Source organism: Oncorhynchus masou, chromosome 13, assembly GCF_036934945.1.
Source record: "Oncorhynchus masou masou isolate Uvic2021 chromosome 13, UVic_Omas_1.1, whole genome shotgun sequence".
NCBI lineage: Eukaryota > Metazoa > Chordata > Actinopteri > Salmoniformes > Salmonidae > Oncorhynchus > Oncorhynchus masou.
In genome coordinates, this window is record NC_088224.1 from 17,632,093 (window position 1) to 17,650,143 (window position 18,051).

Genomic DNA, 18,051 nt, shown 5'->3' on the forward strand with positions numbered 1-18,051 from the left:
AACGTAAAAAGAATGCAACATGGTATGTTTTACAAGCCACATCCCGCCTTCATTCTAGAATGAACCAATGGAAATACAGAAACAGACGTGCACGGAAATAAAGGGGACAAAGTGACCCTGCCTCTGTCCGTACACTTGCAGGGCTGGATCTTTTTAGATACAAAAACAGGCGTGCACGTAAATAGACAGGGTAAAGTGTCCCTGCCTCCGTCCGTACACACTTGCAGGGCTGCAGCGTTTGCACAAGCATATCGCGTGCTAGCCCAATTGCTAATTTAGCTAGCTGTAGGCCCTAGCTAGCATCCAATATCTGTTTTCCCCAAAATTCGTCGACATGTCAGCTTTTTCAGAGGCAGCGTTGGAGAAGAAACTATCGGAGCTTAGCAACTCCCAACAAAGTGTTCAGACACTGTCACTTTGGCTTATCCATCATAGAAAACACTCGAAGACCATCGTCAACGTTTGGTTCAACGAATTGAAAAAAGGTAATGTTAGTTAGTTATCGGTGAAGTATATTCATCAATATTAACATGTATCTGATATTTAGATATGACCGTGTAGTCATGCATATCAAGTGTAGTTAGCTAACATGTTAACGAACAATTGCGAAGGTTAGCTAGCTTGCAAGCTTTTTAGCTAGCTACTGTTAGCTGAACAAGCAATGTTAGTAACTTAGCTAGCTAGATGGCTAACCGTTGCAAGTAAACAAACACCAAATGTCGTCGGCTACATCACAATCTACTAACCGTTTCATCAATTTATCTAATCGAAATAACGTCAATTTGTCAGCTACTGGCGGTTGGATACTTTACTTACTAGCTAACTTGTTTGTCAATTGTGTAACTAGCTTACAGTAGCTAACTAATTAAGTGCAAATAAAGGCTTGCTAACAAGCTAGTTATCAAACTTAACGTTTAACGTTTGTTCTAACGTTAGTTCTAGCTCCCCGGAAGGGTGCATGGGAATAGTCGGTTAACAATCAACCTGCTTAGGTATTGCTGGAATAGACAACAAGACTGGCACGAGGCCCCAGTCAAGCCAGCCAGCTGCTAGCTAGGTACCTCAAGTCCTTTATGAAGTTGCAATTTAGTTACCTGACTAGTTAATACAGTGCCTTCAGAAAGTATTCCCTTTGAATTATTCCACATTTTCTTGTTACAGCCTGAATCCCAAATAGATTGTAGCAAATGTATTACATTAAATTCAGAAATATCTGATTTCTGAAGTATTCACACCCCTGAGTCAGTATTTTGTAGAAGCACATTTGGCAGTGATTACAGCTTTGAGTCGTCTTGGGTATGAATCAGCTTTGCAGAATTGGATTCGATGATTTTCTCACGCTCTTCCTTGCATATTTACTCAAACTCTGAATTTAGATGGGGAGCGGTGGGGAAGCGCGATCTTCACACAGATTTGCAATTTTTCTTGGACAACAGAATCTTGTTTAAACTGTCATTATGGGTTATTTTGTATGTGTTTGATGGGTGAGAATAAAAATCCACTTTGAATTTGGGCTGTACGTCGAGGGATATGAATACTTTATAAATTCCCTATATCTCAAAGTTGGGTCATTGGAGTGATTGCTCTGAATGAGAATGCAGTAACTATTAGCTCGCTACTCATTTGAGTCCTAAAACCAGGTAGTCTTGTTACAGGTAGAACCCCTCACATTGCCACTTCACTGTCATATTTCCTAGTATGTTCTACTTAACATCAGGGTGAACTAGGGTCAGTGTTGCTGCCCATAAAAATGTACATGTAAGTGGGTTATAGCTAGCCCAAGATGTTCTTAAGGAGTAATGTTAGTCTCATTAAGGTCCAAGGACCTTGTTATTTTCAGAGGTAGACTGGCACTGGCAGCTAAAGCAGCTAGTGCATTCAAAGTATTCAGACCTCTTCCCTTTTCTACATTTTGCTACTTTACAGCTTTACATGCTGACCACACCACTCTCGTCACAAAATAAATGTACACGTTATTCAGTCATTGCACCCACACTGCTCACGAGTGTCTGCGTAGCCAGGTGCTAAAATAGAACTTGGTTCTATTTGTGATGCTTGATGGGCTGCAAGTCCCATCTCTCCCATCTCCTCACTGTTTTTTTAGGAGCATATGATGTGGGGGATTGAAAGTTGAACTGAAGTCCACACTCCAGTCGGTAGTGGTAATGCACCTTAAAGTTGGTTGCCAACCGCCATGGAGTCCGAAGGAGGAGAGATTACTTGAAACCAATGTTTACCCTTTGATATGTGGATTAATTGTCGGAGTGGAGGACCATGTGCATTTAAGAAAAATTAACACAATGTTTATATCCCAGGGCAAATTAGCTAGCAACAGCAAGCTAGCTAGTTAAATTACCATAAATGTTTAATGCTTTTCGACCTGTCCCGGAATTAATACAGCTGGTTCAGAGTTCGTTTTGATATTTCAACCTGCGCGTCTGGGTGGACAAAATCAACATGCGGTCAGCATGTTAATCTAAAATGTATTAAATACGTTTTCCCACTTCAATCTACACACAATACTCCATAATGACAAAGCTGAAACAGGTTTTTAGTATGAATTAAAACGGGTACTTTATTTACGTGAGTATTCAGGCCTTTTTGCTTTGAGACTCGAAATTGAGCTCCGGTGCATCCTGTTTCCATTGATCATCCTTGATGTTTCTACAACTTGGGGGCCACCTGTGGCAAATTTAAATTGATTGGACATTATTTGGAAAGGCACACACCTGCAAATATAACGTCCCACAGTTGACAGTGCATGTCAGAGCAAAAACCAAGCCATGAGGTTGAAGGAATTGTCCGTAGAGATCCAAGACAGGATTGTGTCGAGTCACAGATCTGGGGAAGGGTACCAAAAATGTCTGCTGCATTGAAGGTCTCCAAGAACACATGGGCCGCCATCAGTCTTAATTGGTAGAAGTTTGGAACCACAGAGACTCTTCCTAGAGCTGGCTGCCTGGCTAAACTGAGCAATCGGTGGAGAAGGGCCTGAATCGGGGAGGTGACCAAAGACCCGATCGTCACTCTGACAGAGTTCTCGAGTTCTCTGTGGAGATGGGAGAACATTCCAGAAGGACCAACAGCTCTGCAGCACTCCACCCATCAGGACTTTATCGTGAAGTGACCAGACGGAAGCCACTCCTCAGTATAACGCGCATGACAGCCCGTTTGGCATTTGCCAAAAGGCACCTAAAGGACTCTGACCATGAGATGCAAGATGTTCTGGTCTGATGAAACCAAGATTGAACTCTTTGACCTGAATGCCAAGTGTCATGTCTGTAGCAAACCTTGCACCATCACTACGGTGAAGCATGTTCAGGGCAGCATCATACTGTGGGGATGTTTTTCAGTGGCATGGACTGGGAGACTAGTCAAGATCGCGGCAAAGGTGAACGAAGCGAAGTACGGAGCTCCTGCTCTGAAAACCTGCTCTAGATCGCTCAGGACCCCTGACTAGGGCAACGTTTCACCTGTGCAGTGATGCTCCCCATCCAACCTGACAGCGCTTGAGAGGATCTGTCGAAGAATGGGAGAAACTCCACAAATGCATTGTTTGAAACCAAAGACTTGAGGCTGTAATCGCTGCCAAGGTGCTTCAACAAGGTACTGAGTGAAGGGTCTGAATACTTATGTAAATGTGATGTTTCAGTTTATTTGTAATAAATTAGCAAAAATGTCAACTTGTTTTTTGCTTTGTGTGGATTAAGGGGAAAACAATTTCATTCATTTTAGGATAAGGCTGTAACGTAACAATGTGGAAAAAGTTAAGGGGCCTGAATACTTTATGAATGCACGGTAATTACTCCATCTAAACGTGAATCGATTTCTCAATTGCGTTACGGTTCTAGAAACATACTGTACAAATATAAACAACTTGATGTGTTGGTTTCATGAGCTGAAATGAAAGATCCCAGTAATGTTATCCATAAGATTATTTCTCAACTTTGCACAAATTTCTTTACATCCCTCTTTGTGAGCCTTTCTCATTTTCCAAGATAATGCATCCACCTGACAGGGATATCAAGATGCTGATTAAATATCATTACACAGAGAGCACTTTGTACTGTGACTATAGGCCACTCTAAAATGTGCGGTTTTGTCATACAATACAATGCACGCAATTGACATGCTGACTGCAGGAATGTCCACAGGAGCTGTTGCCAGAACTGAAAGTTAAAAAAAATAAATTCCACCATAAACTGACTCCAGTGTTGTAGAATTTGGCAGGTAGTTTTGGTGTTGTTCAATGTGAAATCTTGTCAGAAACCATCTCAGGGATGATAATCTGCGTGGTCGTTGTCCTCACCACGGTCTTTGCCTGACTGCACTTTGGCGTCGTAACTGCCGTCAGTGGGCAAATGCTCACCTATCATGGCCATCGGCACGCTGAAGTGTGCTTTTCACGGATGAATCCGTTTCAACTGTACATGACAGATGGTGTCGTGTGGGTGGGCACTTAGCTCATGTCAACATTGAACAGATTGCCCTGTGGTGGCGGTGGGGTTATGGAATGGGCAGGCTTAAGCTACAGACAACAATTGCATTTTATTGATGGCAATTTGATGAAATCCTGAGGCCCATTTTCGTGCCATTCATCATCCTCCCCCTCATGTTTCGGCATGGTAATGCACTGCCCAATGTCGCAAAGATCTGTACACAATTCCTGGAAGCTGAATGTAATTTCTTCCATGGCCTGCATACTCACCAGACATATCACCCGTTGAGCATGTTTGGGACGCTCTAGATCGCCACGTGCGACAGCATTCAAGTTCCTGCCAATATCCAGCAACTTCGCACAGCTATTGAAGAGGAGTGGGACAACGTTTCACATGCCACAATCAACAGCCTGATCAACTCTATACAAAGATGTTACGCTGCATGAGGCAAATGGTGGTCACACCAGATACAAACTGGTTTTCTGTTCCACGCCCCCTACTTTATAATTTTTGTAAGATATGCATCTCTTGGTCAGATATCTGTAGTCTCAGTCATGTGAAATCCATAGATTAGAGCCTAATGTTTTGCAATTGACTGATTACCTTCTATGAACTCTGTAAAATATTTGAAATTGTTGTTTATTCAGTGCAAGTCCCTTTTTTGCTTTCATCACATCAAAATAATTGTACAAACTCATTGTTTTAACCACCTTTATCGTGGTTGCAGCCAAATGTATTTTTCAGTTGCAGCATTTTTCTCACGTGATCAGCGTGCTATTTAATCCCTCTGTCTTCCGTAAACACTCGCTGTGACATGGCGGTGTGGGAACACTAACCCTATGAAGGTGTGTATCAATCTAAGTTAAATTGTTATTTCTCGCTGATATGAAAGATCGGGTCCTTACGCTTCCAAAACCGTACCGCAGGCGCTGCACTTTAATGTTAAGACATTAAACTCCCCTGTACAGAAGACTCCTTCATCCAATGACTTGTGGAATGGAATGGCGTCATCAAGTGGTAGGTTATAGCCTATATGCTTCATGTATCTGTTCAAAATGATTGCAAAGTGCCTCTTAGGAAACGTCTTCCAAAAATGTATCTCTGCACAAGAGTGATGCGCTATATCTGAAATAGGTTGACTGAAATTAGCCTGCTTTGCCGAGGAATGTTCACAATAAAATTACACGAAACACCAATGGAACTTTTTTTTTTTTTTTAAAGGATTTCTTACACTACACTGCCACAAGGTCTCAATGATTACAACAGGTTCCCACAAATATTCAATGACTGCCACATTCAGCTGTAGGGTGGCTAGTTATTTTGGTCTTTTCCATGTGAAATTGATGAGATGTTATGTAAAATGTGTTGGGGAAGAGGACAATCTGCTTTGTGTATGACATTGCCTACTGATACTTGTAGCTGTCTCTCGTTTTAAAGCCTACTGCCTAAATACAAATCTGAGTTTTTGTGGTATTGATGCGGTCTGTTTTTTTTCTTTTGGTTAAAAGAACCCAATGATCTCCCATTTGGGCCTCTGTTATTTTGGGAGCTGCTCACACTTTTCTGTGGACTGGGAATAGCATCTGATATCTTAGCATTGCCCTTCTTGTAGTCTACTCATGGTTAGTTGTGCTCTCGTTTTTGTCATAACTTTCTTTTGTCATTGGTGTTTTGAATGCGTTCACTAACAATGTCACAGGGTTAGCTCTGGCTTCAAGTCTTTATGAATAGCTACAGTCTTTTGTGCTGTGTACTAGAGGTCGACCGATTTATGATTTTTCAACGCCGATACAGATTTTTATTGGGACCAAAAAAAGCTGATCCCTATTAATCAGACTTTTTTTTTTTTTTTTTTTTTTTTTTTGTAATGACAATTACAACAATACTGAATGAACACTTAACTTAATATAATGCATCAATAAAATCAATTTAGCCTCAAATAAATAATGTAACATGTTCAATTTGGTTTAAATAATGCAAAAACAAAGTGTTGGAGAAGAAAGTAAAAGTACAATATGTGTTATGTAAGAGCTCAAGTTTCAGTTCCTTGTTCAGAACATGAAAACATATGAAAGATGGTGGTTCCTTTTAACGTGAGTCTTCAATATTCCCAGGTAAAAGGTTTTAGGTAGTTTTTATAGGACTATTTCCCTCTATACCAGTTGTATTTCATTAACCTTTGACTATTGATGTTCTTATGGGCACTTTAGTATTGCCAGTGTAACAGTATAGCTTCCGTCCCTCTAGTTAGCGCGCGCTAACTAGCAGCCATTTCACTTCGGTTACACCAGCCTCATCTCGGGAGTTGATAGGCTTGAAGTCATAAACCAGGGACGGGCATGTCCAGCTTTTTCTTTACTTAGGCTGATCGCTCGGGGAGAAACCTTAAAGGCAGATCCACTTCCTACAATAGAGCTACATAACACCTGTTTGTCTACTGCGTTATGATGTATGGGCAATGGAGTTTTGGCTTTAATATGTAGCGTCATACTGTTCTGTTAGGTCTTAACACAACACAGGCTGACTAACTGGGTTCTAAGTTAGTCATGTGTAGTCTGCCTGAGTCGTCCTCTCCCCTGTAACTATTCCCCCGGTCCTTGCTGTAAATGACAATGTGTTCTGTCAACTTGCCTGGTAAAATAAGGGATAAAGGTATCCTGAGTTGAAACCCAGCAAGATCACTCTGCTTTGACTGTTTCCCACACTTGACTGTGATCTGTCTGCAGCCAAGGTATCTAGGAAGCTCACCTTCCTCTACCTTGCCAACGATGTTATCCAGAACAGCAAGAAGAAAGGACCCGAGTTCACCCAGGACTTTGCTCCTGTCATCGTTGATGCCTTCAAACACGTGTCCAGGTGAGAATCAAACCTGGCTCCTGTTGTTTTAGTTATTGTCGTGGTTAGCGGCAGGGTAGCCTAGTGGTTAGAGCGTTGGACTAAAATAAGAATTTGTTCTTAACTGACTTGCCTAGTTAAATAAAGGTAAAATAAATTGTCGCGTGAGCCTTCTGATGGTAATTGGACGTGTGTGTGCAGGGATGGAGAGGATGGATGTAAGAAACAGCTGGGCCGGGTTCTGTCCATCTGGCAGGAGAGAGCGGTGTATGAGAACAACCTGCTGGACCAGCTCTCACACGTTCTGCGTAAGTACCCTCCTAACCAATGGACACCTCGGGTGTGTTCAGTCTTAAGTGTCTTCCTTGTCCTGGCCTCTTCCATGTACTCTGATCTGAAAACATAGTATATTCAGACTCCACTTTTTCTACATTTTGTTACATTGCAGCCTTATTCTAAAATGGATTAAATATTAATTTCCTGTCTATACACAATTTTTGCACTTTTTTAAATTTATTTGTGACCTGTTTCCATTGATACTTGATGTTTCTACAACCTGATTGGAGCACCTGTGGCAAATTAAATTGATTGTACATTATTTGGAATGGCACACACTTGTCTATAATGTCCCACAGTTGATATGGCTTGGTTTTTGCTCTGACATGCACTAAGGTCGAAGGAATTGTTCTTAGACAGCCAAGACAGGATTGTCGAGTCACAGATCTGGGGAAGGGTACCAAAAATGTCTGCAGCATTAAAGGTCCCCAAGAACACCGTGGCCTCCATTCTTAAATGGAAGAAGTTTGGAACCACCAAGACTCTTCCAAGAGCTCGCTGCCTGGCCAAACTAAGCAATCAGTGGAAAAGGGCCTTGGTCAGGGAGGTGACAAAGAACCCAATGGTCACTCTGACAGAGCTCCAGAGTTCCTCTGTGGAGATGGTTGTCCTTGTGGAAGCTTCTCCCATCTCTGCAGCACTCCACCTATTAGACCCTTATGGTAGTGGCCAGATGGAAGAATCTCCTCAGTAAAAGGCACATGACAGCCTGCTTGGATTTAGCCAAAAGTCACCTAAAGGACTCTCAGACCATGAGAAACAAGATTCTCTGGTCTGATGAAACCAAGATTGAACTCTTTGGCCTGAATGCCAAGTGTCATGTCTGGAGGAAACCTGGCATCATCCCTACAGTAACGTGTGGTATTGGTGGCAGCAGCATGCTTTGGGGATGTTTTTCAGCGCGAGGGACTGGGAGACTTGTCAGGATCGAGAGAAAGATGAATGGAGCAAAGTACAGGGATCCTTAATGAGGGGCTGGGCCAATTTTGGCAGACGTGCATTGTGTTAACCAGCCTGATAATAGCTCACTTCCAATCTGGTTAATTTCTCTAAACTCTGAATAGAATAGGAATTGTGTTATAGGCCTACTCAGTCTGCCTCTAGCCTAGTTTTTGTTAAGCCCCAGTTCTCTTCAAGTAGTCAAGCACTAGGGGAGCCCACCTCATCCAATGCATTGTGGAAAAGTGTGCGTCAAATTCTACTAGATGAAATAAGTAGAACATCCTGGCATTTTAAAACACTTGATTTTAGAAAATTCCCATGTATGTATGTAATTTCTTATACCGGAAATGAGTGAAGTTCCTGCTCGTTGATTTCGGCAGCGCATCCCTGTATCTTATTGTTCAGCTGAAATGAGTGACGGAATTTATACTAGATTTTCATTGTCGTGTTCTGTTAAACTTTTTTTTATTGCATACTCAATTAGCCTACTCGGACGTAAGTATGTGTATTCAGACATGGCCAGTGTCAAAGGATGTGACATAGTATTCATATCAGTGTGTTGTCATCTTCACATGAGCGCTCACCCTGTATCAATGTTCCACAGTGGGAGAGAAGGCCAAGAAGAGGCCGTATGAGGAGATTCAACTGGATGACCAGGACATGGCCTCTCGGAGCTCCCCAGCAGAGCCCCCACAGGTACAGGACAACCCAACACCTCACAGGGGGGTGGCGTGGACTGTGTGAGGGGGCTGTTTAATGGCTAGGTACATTCAACCGAGCTGAGGTTCTTTCTGTTGTTGCATTTACCTCTTCGTATCCCACTTTGTTTTTTTTTTTGTATCCGCATGGCTTTAAGAAGTTTCTTTGTTGTTTTCTCGGATGTTTGGCCTGCTTTCTAACTGCAATGTGGGGGTCTGTCCCAATCTGTCATTTCTTCCTTCTCTTCTCCCTTTCTTCCTCACTTTCCCCCTTCCCTCTTTTTCTACCCTCACTCTCAGACGGCAGAGATAATCCGGGCCCTGCAGGAACTGGAGAATTCCGCCACTGGGGACTCGGCGCTGTGTCAGCGGATCTCCTGCCTGCCTGCTGAGGTGCTGGACACGTCACTACTGCACAGGATCACAGGTGGGCCCTGGCATACACTTCTATCCCACACTCTTGCACCAGCTACAGCCAGCCCTGCAGAATGCTCCCGAGTGCCACTGGGGGGGTGGTCAGGGGGGTGGTTCTACTCCAGAGTGTGGCTTGGCCGTTGCACCTACTGCTGTGCTGACCCCTGCAAGTGCCCTAATCGTTTTTGATGTTTCGGGGAACGTGTTAGTGTCTTCTGAAATCTATGACAGACCTCATGCTACACACAAACCATACTTAGTCAGTTCAACAGTGAAACAAACTGTATATTAGTTGGCACTACAATTAGCAAGTTAATCAATCACCTACAGTACATCTGGAAAGTATTTAGGCCCCTTGACTTTTTCCACATTTTGTTACATTACAGCCTTATTCTAAAATTGACTAAATTGTCCCCCCCCCCCCCCCCCCCCCCATATCAATCTACACACTATCTCATCGTGACAATGCAAAAACAGGTTTTTGGATGTTTTATAAATATCACATTTCCATTAGTATTCAGACCCTTTACTCAGTACTTTGAAGCACCTTTGACAGCGATTACAGTCTTGAGTATGATGCTACAAGCTTGTCACACCTGTATTTTGGGAGTTTCTCCCATTCTCCTCTGTAGAAACTCTCAAGCTCAGGTTGGATGGGGAGCGTTTATGCACATCTATTTTCAGGTCTCTCCAGAGATGTTCGTTCGGGTTCAAGTCCGGGCTCTGACTGTGCCACTCGGACATTCAGAGACGTGTCCCAAAGCCACTGCTGCATTGTCTTTGCTTAGGGTTGTTGTCCTGTTGGAAGGTGAACCTTTGACCCAGTCTGAGGGCCTGAGCGCTCTGGAACAGGTTTTCATCAAGGATCTCTCTGTACTTTGCTCCGTTCATCTTTCCCTCGATCCTGACTAGTCTCCCAGTCCCTGCCGCTGAAAAACATATCATTAGCATGATGCTGCCACCATGCTTCACCGTAGGGATGGTGCCAGGTTTCTTCCAGATGTGACGCTTGGCATTCAGGCCAAAGAGTTCAATCTTGGTTTCATCAGACCAGAGAATCTTGTTTCTCATGGCCTTTTTTAGTGAAGTGGCTTCTGTCTGGCCAATATACCAAAGATGCTTGATGGGTGTAGTGCTGCAGAGATGGTTGTCTTTCTGGAAGGTTCTCCCATCACCAGAGGAACTCTGGACCTCTGTCAGTGAACGTCTGGTTCTTGGTCACCTCCCTAACCAAGGCCCTTCTCCCCCGATTGCTCATTTTGGCTGTGAGGTCAGCTCTAGGAAGATTCTTGGTGGTTCTAAACTTCCATTTAAGAATGGAGGCCACTGTGTTCTTGGACCTTCAAAGCTGCAGACATGTTTTTGGTACCCTTCCCCAGATATGTGCCCTGACACAATCCTGTCTCGGCACTCTACGGACTATTCCTTCTACCTCATGGCTTGGTTTTTTCTCTGGCATGAACTGTCAATTGGGGGACCTTTTTATATAGACAGGTGTGCCTTACCAAATCATGTCCAATCAATTGAATTTACTACAGGTGGACTCCAATTTGGGTTGCAAATGGTCGGAAACTTTCTGTTAAATTTCCGGAAGCTTTCCTTGAAGTTTAGGGAATTTAGTTTTAATTAATCAGAAGTGGGATACACAAGGCAATTCTAGTTATTGTGGCTTATTTCAGGTAAACTATCCCAAATTCAATGGCATTACAACCCTCTGCATGCACAGTGCACTCTTCCATCACATGTACAGCTGATTCTCAAGATCTTGCACACTAATGAGATGCTATTGAGCCCACACTACACTCTGTGCCAAGGACTACATGCTTTCTGGTAAGTTTTGATTACAATACTGGGTGAGGTGAATATATTTTAAGACAAGATTGTTTTTTTTAAATTGTAAATAGTAGCCTAGAGCAAAGTGTTTAAATATTTTCTGCTGGTTAGTTTTTGCTACCATGTGGGTTTTAGCTTGCGTGAGCCTGCTAACTGAGTGTTAATTCACATGTTTACTTTGAAACATTCATCTTACAAAGGAGTTGTTTAATCTAACTGCCTAACTATATATCTGTACATGGAATTGTATTTGGGTTTTTTTCTCATTTCCCCCCCCCCCTATCTTTACAGGAAAATGCCACTGGCACGATCTGATGTATGGAGACATTTCACTGCATCAAATGTAGGAGGAAAAGCTATGAACATTTGCAAATACTGTGAAGAATGCAACAGATACAGAATCATCTGGCAAAGTGCATAAAGTTCCCTCAGCGCTCACAACAAGCAACCTCTGGAAAAAGTCCCTCTACTTCTATTCGAGGTGAAAATGATGAATCAGACACCTTATCGATAGTAACAGCTCATGGTCCTCCTGGAATCAAAGTTTTTTTGTTTAACTCAATAGAGGTATGTAGTCAGAGAAATGCTGATGAATGTCTTGCTCAAGCTGTGTATGCAACTCACCTCTGCTCACAGGCAATGTGTATTGGAAGAGATTTTTTTTCTCTCATCCTGTCTGATGTTCAGACTCTGCTTGTAGATGTAAGAGAAGAAATCTGAACTGCCTTGCCCACTTCAATGTTGGTCCAAGCAGAGGAAATTGCAGTTCTGAAATACATTTTAAAAAGCGTGAAGACTTCTGCCTGAAGCCTATACATGCCACAGCGTTCGTGTTGGACCCCAAGTGTGCTGGCATGAGCATCCTCCTGTCTGTTGCAGAGATCAACAATGCCTATGGTGTCATCACTACCATATCCAGGCCAAGGTGGCGAGACAAGGGCAAGGTTCTTGGCAGTCTGGCGAAGTACACTTCCAAGCAAGGGCTTTGGGATGGAGATGCAATATGGCAGTCGTGCAAACATATCTCATCAGCCACCTGGTGGAAAGGACTTTGTGGATCTGAGGCTCTTTCCCCTGTTGCCTCTTATCATTCTCTGAATCCCACCAACATCAGCCGCCTCAGAGCGCAACTGGTCCTTGTTTGGGAACACACCAAAGCACGCAACAGGCTGACCAATACAAGGGTTGAAAAATCGGTGGCCATCCAGGCAAATTTGAGGCTTTTTGAGCTTGACAATGAGCCACCCTCAAGGTTGGAAAGGGACAGTCTGATGTTGAAGAGGTGGACATTGAGGAGGTCCAGGGAGAAGACATGGAAGACAACCAAAGCTTTTGTTTCTAAACTATCATTTTACAGATGTTAAAATTACTTTTGGGAGATGCGATGGATCATTCAAAATGGTCTTTTATTCAGGGAAATCATCCCATGTGAAGAGTCTACTCATTTAATTAAAGTTCAATTTGTAACAACTGTTTTTTTTTTATTTCTATTGGAAGGATTTAATCATTTGCAACGGTTCACTTCAGGTAAAATGTTTGGCTCCATATATGGTAAATATATCAATGCAAAAAAATCTATTTTTAAATGGTATTAATATTAATTCCCATACTTTACCATGGAAAGTTACCACCTCTGGATATTCCCTAAAATGTGCAACCCTAACTCCAATCAAGCTGTAGAAACATCTCAAGGATGATCAATGGGGCAGCAGGTAGCCTAGTGGTTAGAGCGTTGGATTACTAACCGAAAGGTTGCAATATCGAATCCCCGGGCTGACAAGGTACAAATCTGTGTTTCTGCCCCTGAACACTGTTCCTAGGCCGTCATTGAAAATAATAATTTGTTCTTACCTGACTTTCCTAGTTAAATAAAGATATAATGGAAACAGGATGCACCTGAGGTAAATTGAGTCTCATAGCAAATGTCTCTACTTATGTAAGTAAGATATTTAAGTTGTATTTGTTATACATTTCTAAACCTGTTTTCACGTAGTCATTAAGGTGTGTAGATAAGGGGAAGAAAATATTTAATCCATTTTAGAATAAAGCTGTAATGTAGCAAAATGAGGGAAAACGTTAAGTTCTTTGCCACAAATGACAAAGGGCTGTAAGGTTGGAGACGTAACAAAAGGCTCTTAAGTCCTCACCCGATTTACCTAAATGCTCATTAAAACCACCCTGTCAGTGCTTTATCGATTGTCATCATTGGAGACACTCACTTGTCGCAATTAACCCATTCAGCTGAAGTGAAAGCGTTCTCTCCTCCCTGTCTCAGATAAAGAGCAGGGCGAGCGCCTGTCCAGGCTGGTGGAGGAGGCTTGCATGTTGCTGGCAGACTACAGCGGACGTTTGGCGGCAGAGGTCGATGACCGGCGGCAGCTCACACGCATGCTCACCCTGTTTCTACACAGCCAGAGGGATGGCCTGGCCCAGAACGAGCAGAAACTAGAAGTGCGTAAATCATCACCTTTATTTTTTCACTACACTTGTCATTCTCCAGCTTCATTCTGTCTCTCTCACATGTTCTGTTTTTGTAGCAGGCTTTTTCCTCAGTTTGTGTCCTGTATCCCCTCAGCCTTTTGAATGTCTCCAATTGAATAGACTGTGGACTACTCACATTTTGCCACAAGCAACACTTCTGAAGTATAATGATCTGTCCCTTTACGGAGTAAAACTTTAATGGGACAAATATTTTATTTGGCCATGTCCAAACTTGAGATGCACGCTTAACTGGAACTGTCATGCTAATCCTGAATTGATGTCAGTGGGAGATTTGAGTTAGATGTTTACCTCAAGTTACGATTCAAGTCGTTATGCCTCTCTCCACTTTCCAGTGATGTCATCCACATGATTAGTACAGGCCCACAATGCTTTAGCGAAGATGACATCTCTCACCCCATTACTTGCAGATTTACTCTATTGCCATTGGTTTCTAATACACAGTGGAGGTAAAATGTGTGTTTTTGCAATTGCTGAATGCATAACTGTCCAGCCTTTACCCACAGGAAGTCGGCAAGATCAAGTATTCTGGTCAATGTATCTGCAGTTCAACAAATCTCTTGTAATAAAGAAAGAAAAAAAGAGAATAAAAATGAATCTGAGTGCTGTTATTTGCCTTTACTTGTGTGCATATTGGTGGTGGTGGGTTGAATGACTCCAGTCCTATTTGATAGACCTCTTGAGTTATGGTATTAAATAATAAATTAAACTCTTAAGCATAATGCTCAACTTCACCTGTTATGTTATTGCATACACATGACATTTTTGTATATCTAAACCAAATACTTTACATTGGAAATAGCCATTGAGGTCATATCTTCAACAAAGTAGGCCAGAGAAATGGGATTGAATGCCGTTTAAAAGTTCTACTCGATGCACAAAGTAATGACACAGGCTCAAATGATATTTGTTAATTTATTTGAAGTGCATTTAGGTGTGGTTAGTGTTAGGTTATAACACTATTACTCATACTGGGGTATTAAAAGTGTCTGAAGGCAGGTGTATATTGTGTTCATTGACCATTTATACTAGTCTTTGGTTTCCTCAATTTGAGTTGTCAAGCCCCTAAACCAGGCATGGGCCACTTGCCCTAGAGGGCTGTAGTAGGTGCAGGCTTTTGTTGCAGCCCAGCACTAACACACCAAATCACTAATACTGGGTCACCCCTAGACAATTTTGTTTAATCGGGTGTTAGAGCCGGCCTGGAATAAAAAGCTGAATGCTGCAGCTCCCCAGGACTTGAGTTGCCTACCACCTTTCTCTAAACACATGCCTCTTTGTGTCAGGACTATTGGCTATGGCTATTTCTGACTTACCATGGCTGTTTACACTGGCAGCCAAATTCTGATATTTTCCTCAAATTGGTCTTTCAGAGCTGATCTGATTGGTCAGAAGACCAATAATTGGAAAATATCAGAATTGGGCTACAAGTATAAACAGTCATTGTTTGTGGGTAGTTTTACTCTTCCACTCTGAGGATAGGGGTTGACCTAGTATTTACCCAGTTGTGTAGGGGAGTCATACACTTCACTTAATGGGTTGTTTTCAAACTGGGCCTTTGTTACAGGCCTTAACATATCCTTGACTTTCCTAGAAGGTGGAATTTATCCCACACTGTACTATTAATTTGACTTATTTAATGCTCAATTTGCGACTAGTTAGGTTAAACTGACTTAAAAATAGGCAGTAAGGAGAAACACCTTGGTTTTTCGCTGTTGTAAATACATGACTGGATCAAGCACTAGATTCTGTCACTTCAAATTTAATGAAAGGATTTCGTGGCTCACAACTAATGCCAGAATGGCTATAGAAAAGTTATTTCAGAAATATTTCCTTTGCCATAAAAGCTGTGATCCTGATGTGAGAGGTTGATGTAGGGGGATGGTTTTCAGTTCAAGAAACAATTCCTAACACAAACAAGTAATATAAAACCATGGAGAAAGAATGCACAGCACAGTTTTCACTCACATATCTATACTTTAATATGTTCTGTTTGCCACTTAAAGTAAATAGGACTTCACAATGAAACCGAAATTATTGAATGTCATCAGTTTACTCTGATGTGCCCAAATTACTTTGTAAACCCTCCCTTTCCCTAACCATTGTGCTAAAAGGTTATGTCTAATAATTGAACAGTTTATCCCACTCGAAGTATGTTGTACAAAACATATCACATCACTCTTCATACCTACTCTTGTTTCAGGAGTACAAGCGCAAGCTGGCACGGGTGACCCAGGTACGGAAGGAGCTGCGTACTCGTCTCAGCAATCTACCAGACCTCTCTCTGCTCCCCAGTGTGACCAGTGGACATTTGCACCTGCCCTCATCTGGTGTCGAACTTTATGACCCCACAGCCTGACAGTTCACCTGTGCTTTTCACCCATGACTGACCACCCACCCTCTGATTGACATCTCTCACCATATCGTTTAACATCTGGACTTCACTTAGTGGACATCAGAGTCACTTAGTAACCTTTGATTGACGCATCTCCCAACCTAACACCGACCATGTCCATCTTGCCATTGCGCTACTTACTGTTTGACCTAGGCTCTCCCCTATCTTTCCCCATGTAGTCATGTTTATCATTGCTCCCTGATCGACACTGTCCATGCCTCTCTTACCAGTCATCATGTAACCCTCCCTCCTATTTGCCAATAATCTCTCATCTTTTCACAACGATAGATCATTCGTCTGATATATAATATATATAGAATTGATATATCCTATGCTTTCACATCTATTGCTATTTATTGAAAAGCATGAGCCAGGTTTTCCATACATAATGAACTCTCTTTCTTCCCCTATTCTGTTCTTCCTCTGAATACATGGATACAGTGATTCCCTCTTGGCTTTTACCGACAGTCTTCCCATGATATTCCTTTTCTGTTTTCCCCTCTCTACCTAACCCCAACCTCCCGAAAATGGTCAGGAAGATATTGTTGTGATATTATTTTTGTATCGACAGGTATAGTGAATTTAGATAGCACCAGAAATTGTATACTGAAGTAGTCCCAATGAATACATCCCCTCTGTATGGTATCATTATAATCAGCTGCAGTATTTTATTACAAATGATTATCTTTGTGTTCTTTTATAACTGTTCTAAAGTATTCCATTATGCAGACACAGCTCATGGGTTTTAGATCTTGCTCTTGGGTGCTTCACTAATAGCAGGGATTGTTGCTGTTTAAGTTCTATATCAATGGCCTTAAAATAGTTAAGCATGTTCAGAGAAGTTCTCTTGCCCAGATTTAATTGCAAAATTAAATAGTTGGAAAATGTTAGGTTACTGTTAAAAGTAACAGGTTTGAATATGTTTCACTTGTTTTGAGAAAAGCTTTTGAGAAAACAGAAACATGCATTGTTCATTGTAAACATTGTTCTTGAAGCGGATAACCAATTTATTTATTTTTACCACATAGACAAAGTTGCATGTAAATACTGGGAACCAATTGGTTTTATCTTGTATTGTCGTTATGGGCTCTCCAAGACCTGCTAGTCATTCCAAAAAATCCTTGAGTCTCATTGCAGATGCAGCTTTATAGAAGTTGAAGGTCTCCATAATAGATGAAGCCTTTCCCATTTTGGAACAAGTGAGTTGAGACATCAGTGTTGTGTGCTTGTTTACTCTATTATTTACTGCCCCTTGGCTTTAACCTCTAGTGAATGTTGGTCAGCCGCCTATGACAGCTATGCTCTTTAAAGAACTTGAAGGGGCCCACTGTTTGCAAAACCATACCTTATAACTTACTTGACTGATTTGAAAGTGTTCATTGAAACACATTGTTGTAACGTGTTCAGTTCTCAGAACCAAATAAACAGCAAAACAGAGGATAATCTATCAAGACTTGTTGTCATGTTTGTCTGCATCAATCCAGAATTATTTATTTTGGGGTGATTATTACTTGTAGTTTTAAAATGTGCATGTGTACTTGCAGTGACACATGACCTCTAAAAATACAGTACTTTCAATGTCACATTGTAAAGCGATGTGAGCACCAGTCCAGCAGGTGGCGGTATAGCATTTAGACCAGCAACATGGTAAATTATGTTG

The 18,051-nt window shown here is 41.9% G+C and overlaps 1 protein-coding gene across 2 annotated transcripts; it reads left to right on the plus strand.

Moving 5' to 3' along the window:
- The first annotated feature begins 108 nt into the window (after positions 1–108).
- Positions 109–17,838, plus strand: LOC135551835 (regulation of nuclear pre-mRNA domain-containing protein 1A-like). 2 transcript variants are annotated; one of them, XM_064983073.1, is made up of 7 exons: positions 109–485; positions 7,166–7,295; positions 7,476–7,582; positions 9,157–9,248; positions 9,551–9,677; positions 13,773–13,948; positions 16,200–17,838. In XM_064983073.1, the coding sequence occupies exons 1-7, from the start codon at positions 335–337 to the stop codon at positions 16,353–16,355; spliced, it is 939 nt and encodes a 312-aa protein (XP_064839145.1). In that variant the 5' UTR covers positions 109–334; the 3' UTR covers positions 16,356–17,838. The 2 variants fall into 2 exon arrangements, with proteins under 2 accessions (XP_064839145.1, XP_064839146.1); XM_064983074.1 differs by lacking the exon at positions 16,200–17,838 and adding an exon at positions 14,503–14,600 and having other exon boundaries at positions 111–485.
- Positions 17,839–18,051: the final 213 nt, after the last annotated feature.

Excerpts from the sequence above, each read along its gene's own strand:
- LOC135551835 (XM_064983073.1), top strand. The coding sequence starts at position 335 with ATGTCAGCTTTTTCAGAGGCAGCGTTGGAGAAGAAACTATCGGAGCTT. Across the intron at positions 7,296-7,475 it reads GCCTTCAAACACGTGTCCAG|GGATGGAGAGGATGGATGTA; the intron begins GTGAGAATCAAA and ends GTGTGTGTGCAG. Across the intron at positions 9,678-13,772 it reads ACTACTGCACAGGATCACAG|ATAAAGAGCAGGGCGAGCGC; the intron begins GTGGGCCCTGGC and ends TCCCTGTCTCAG.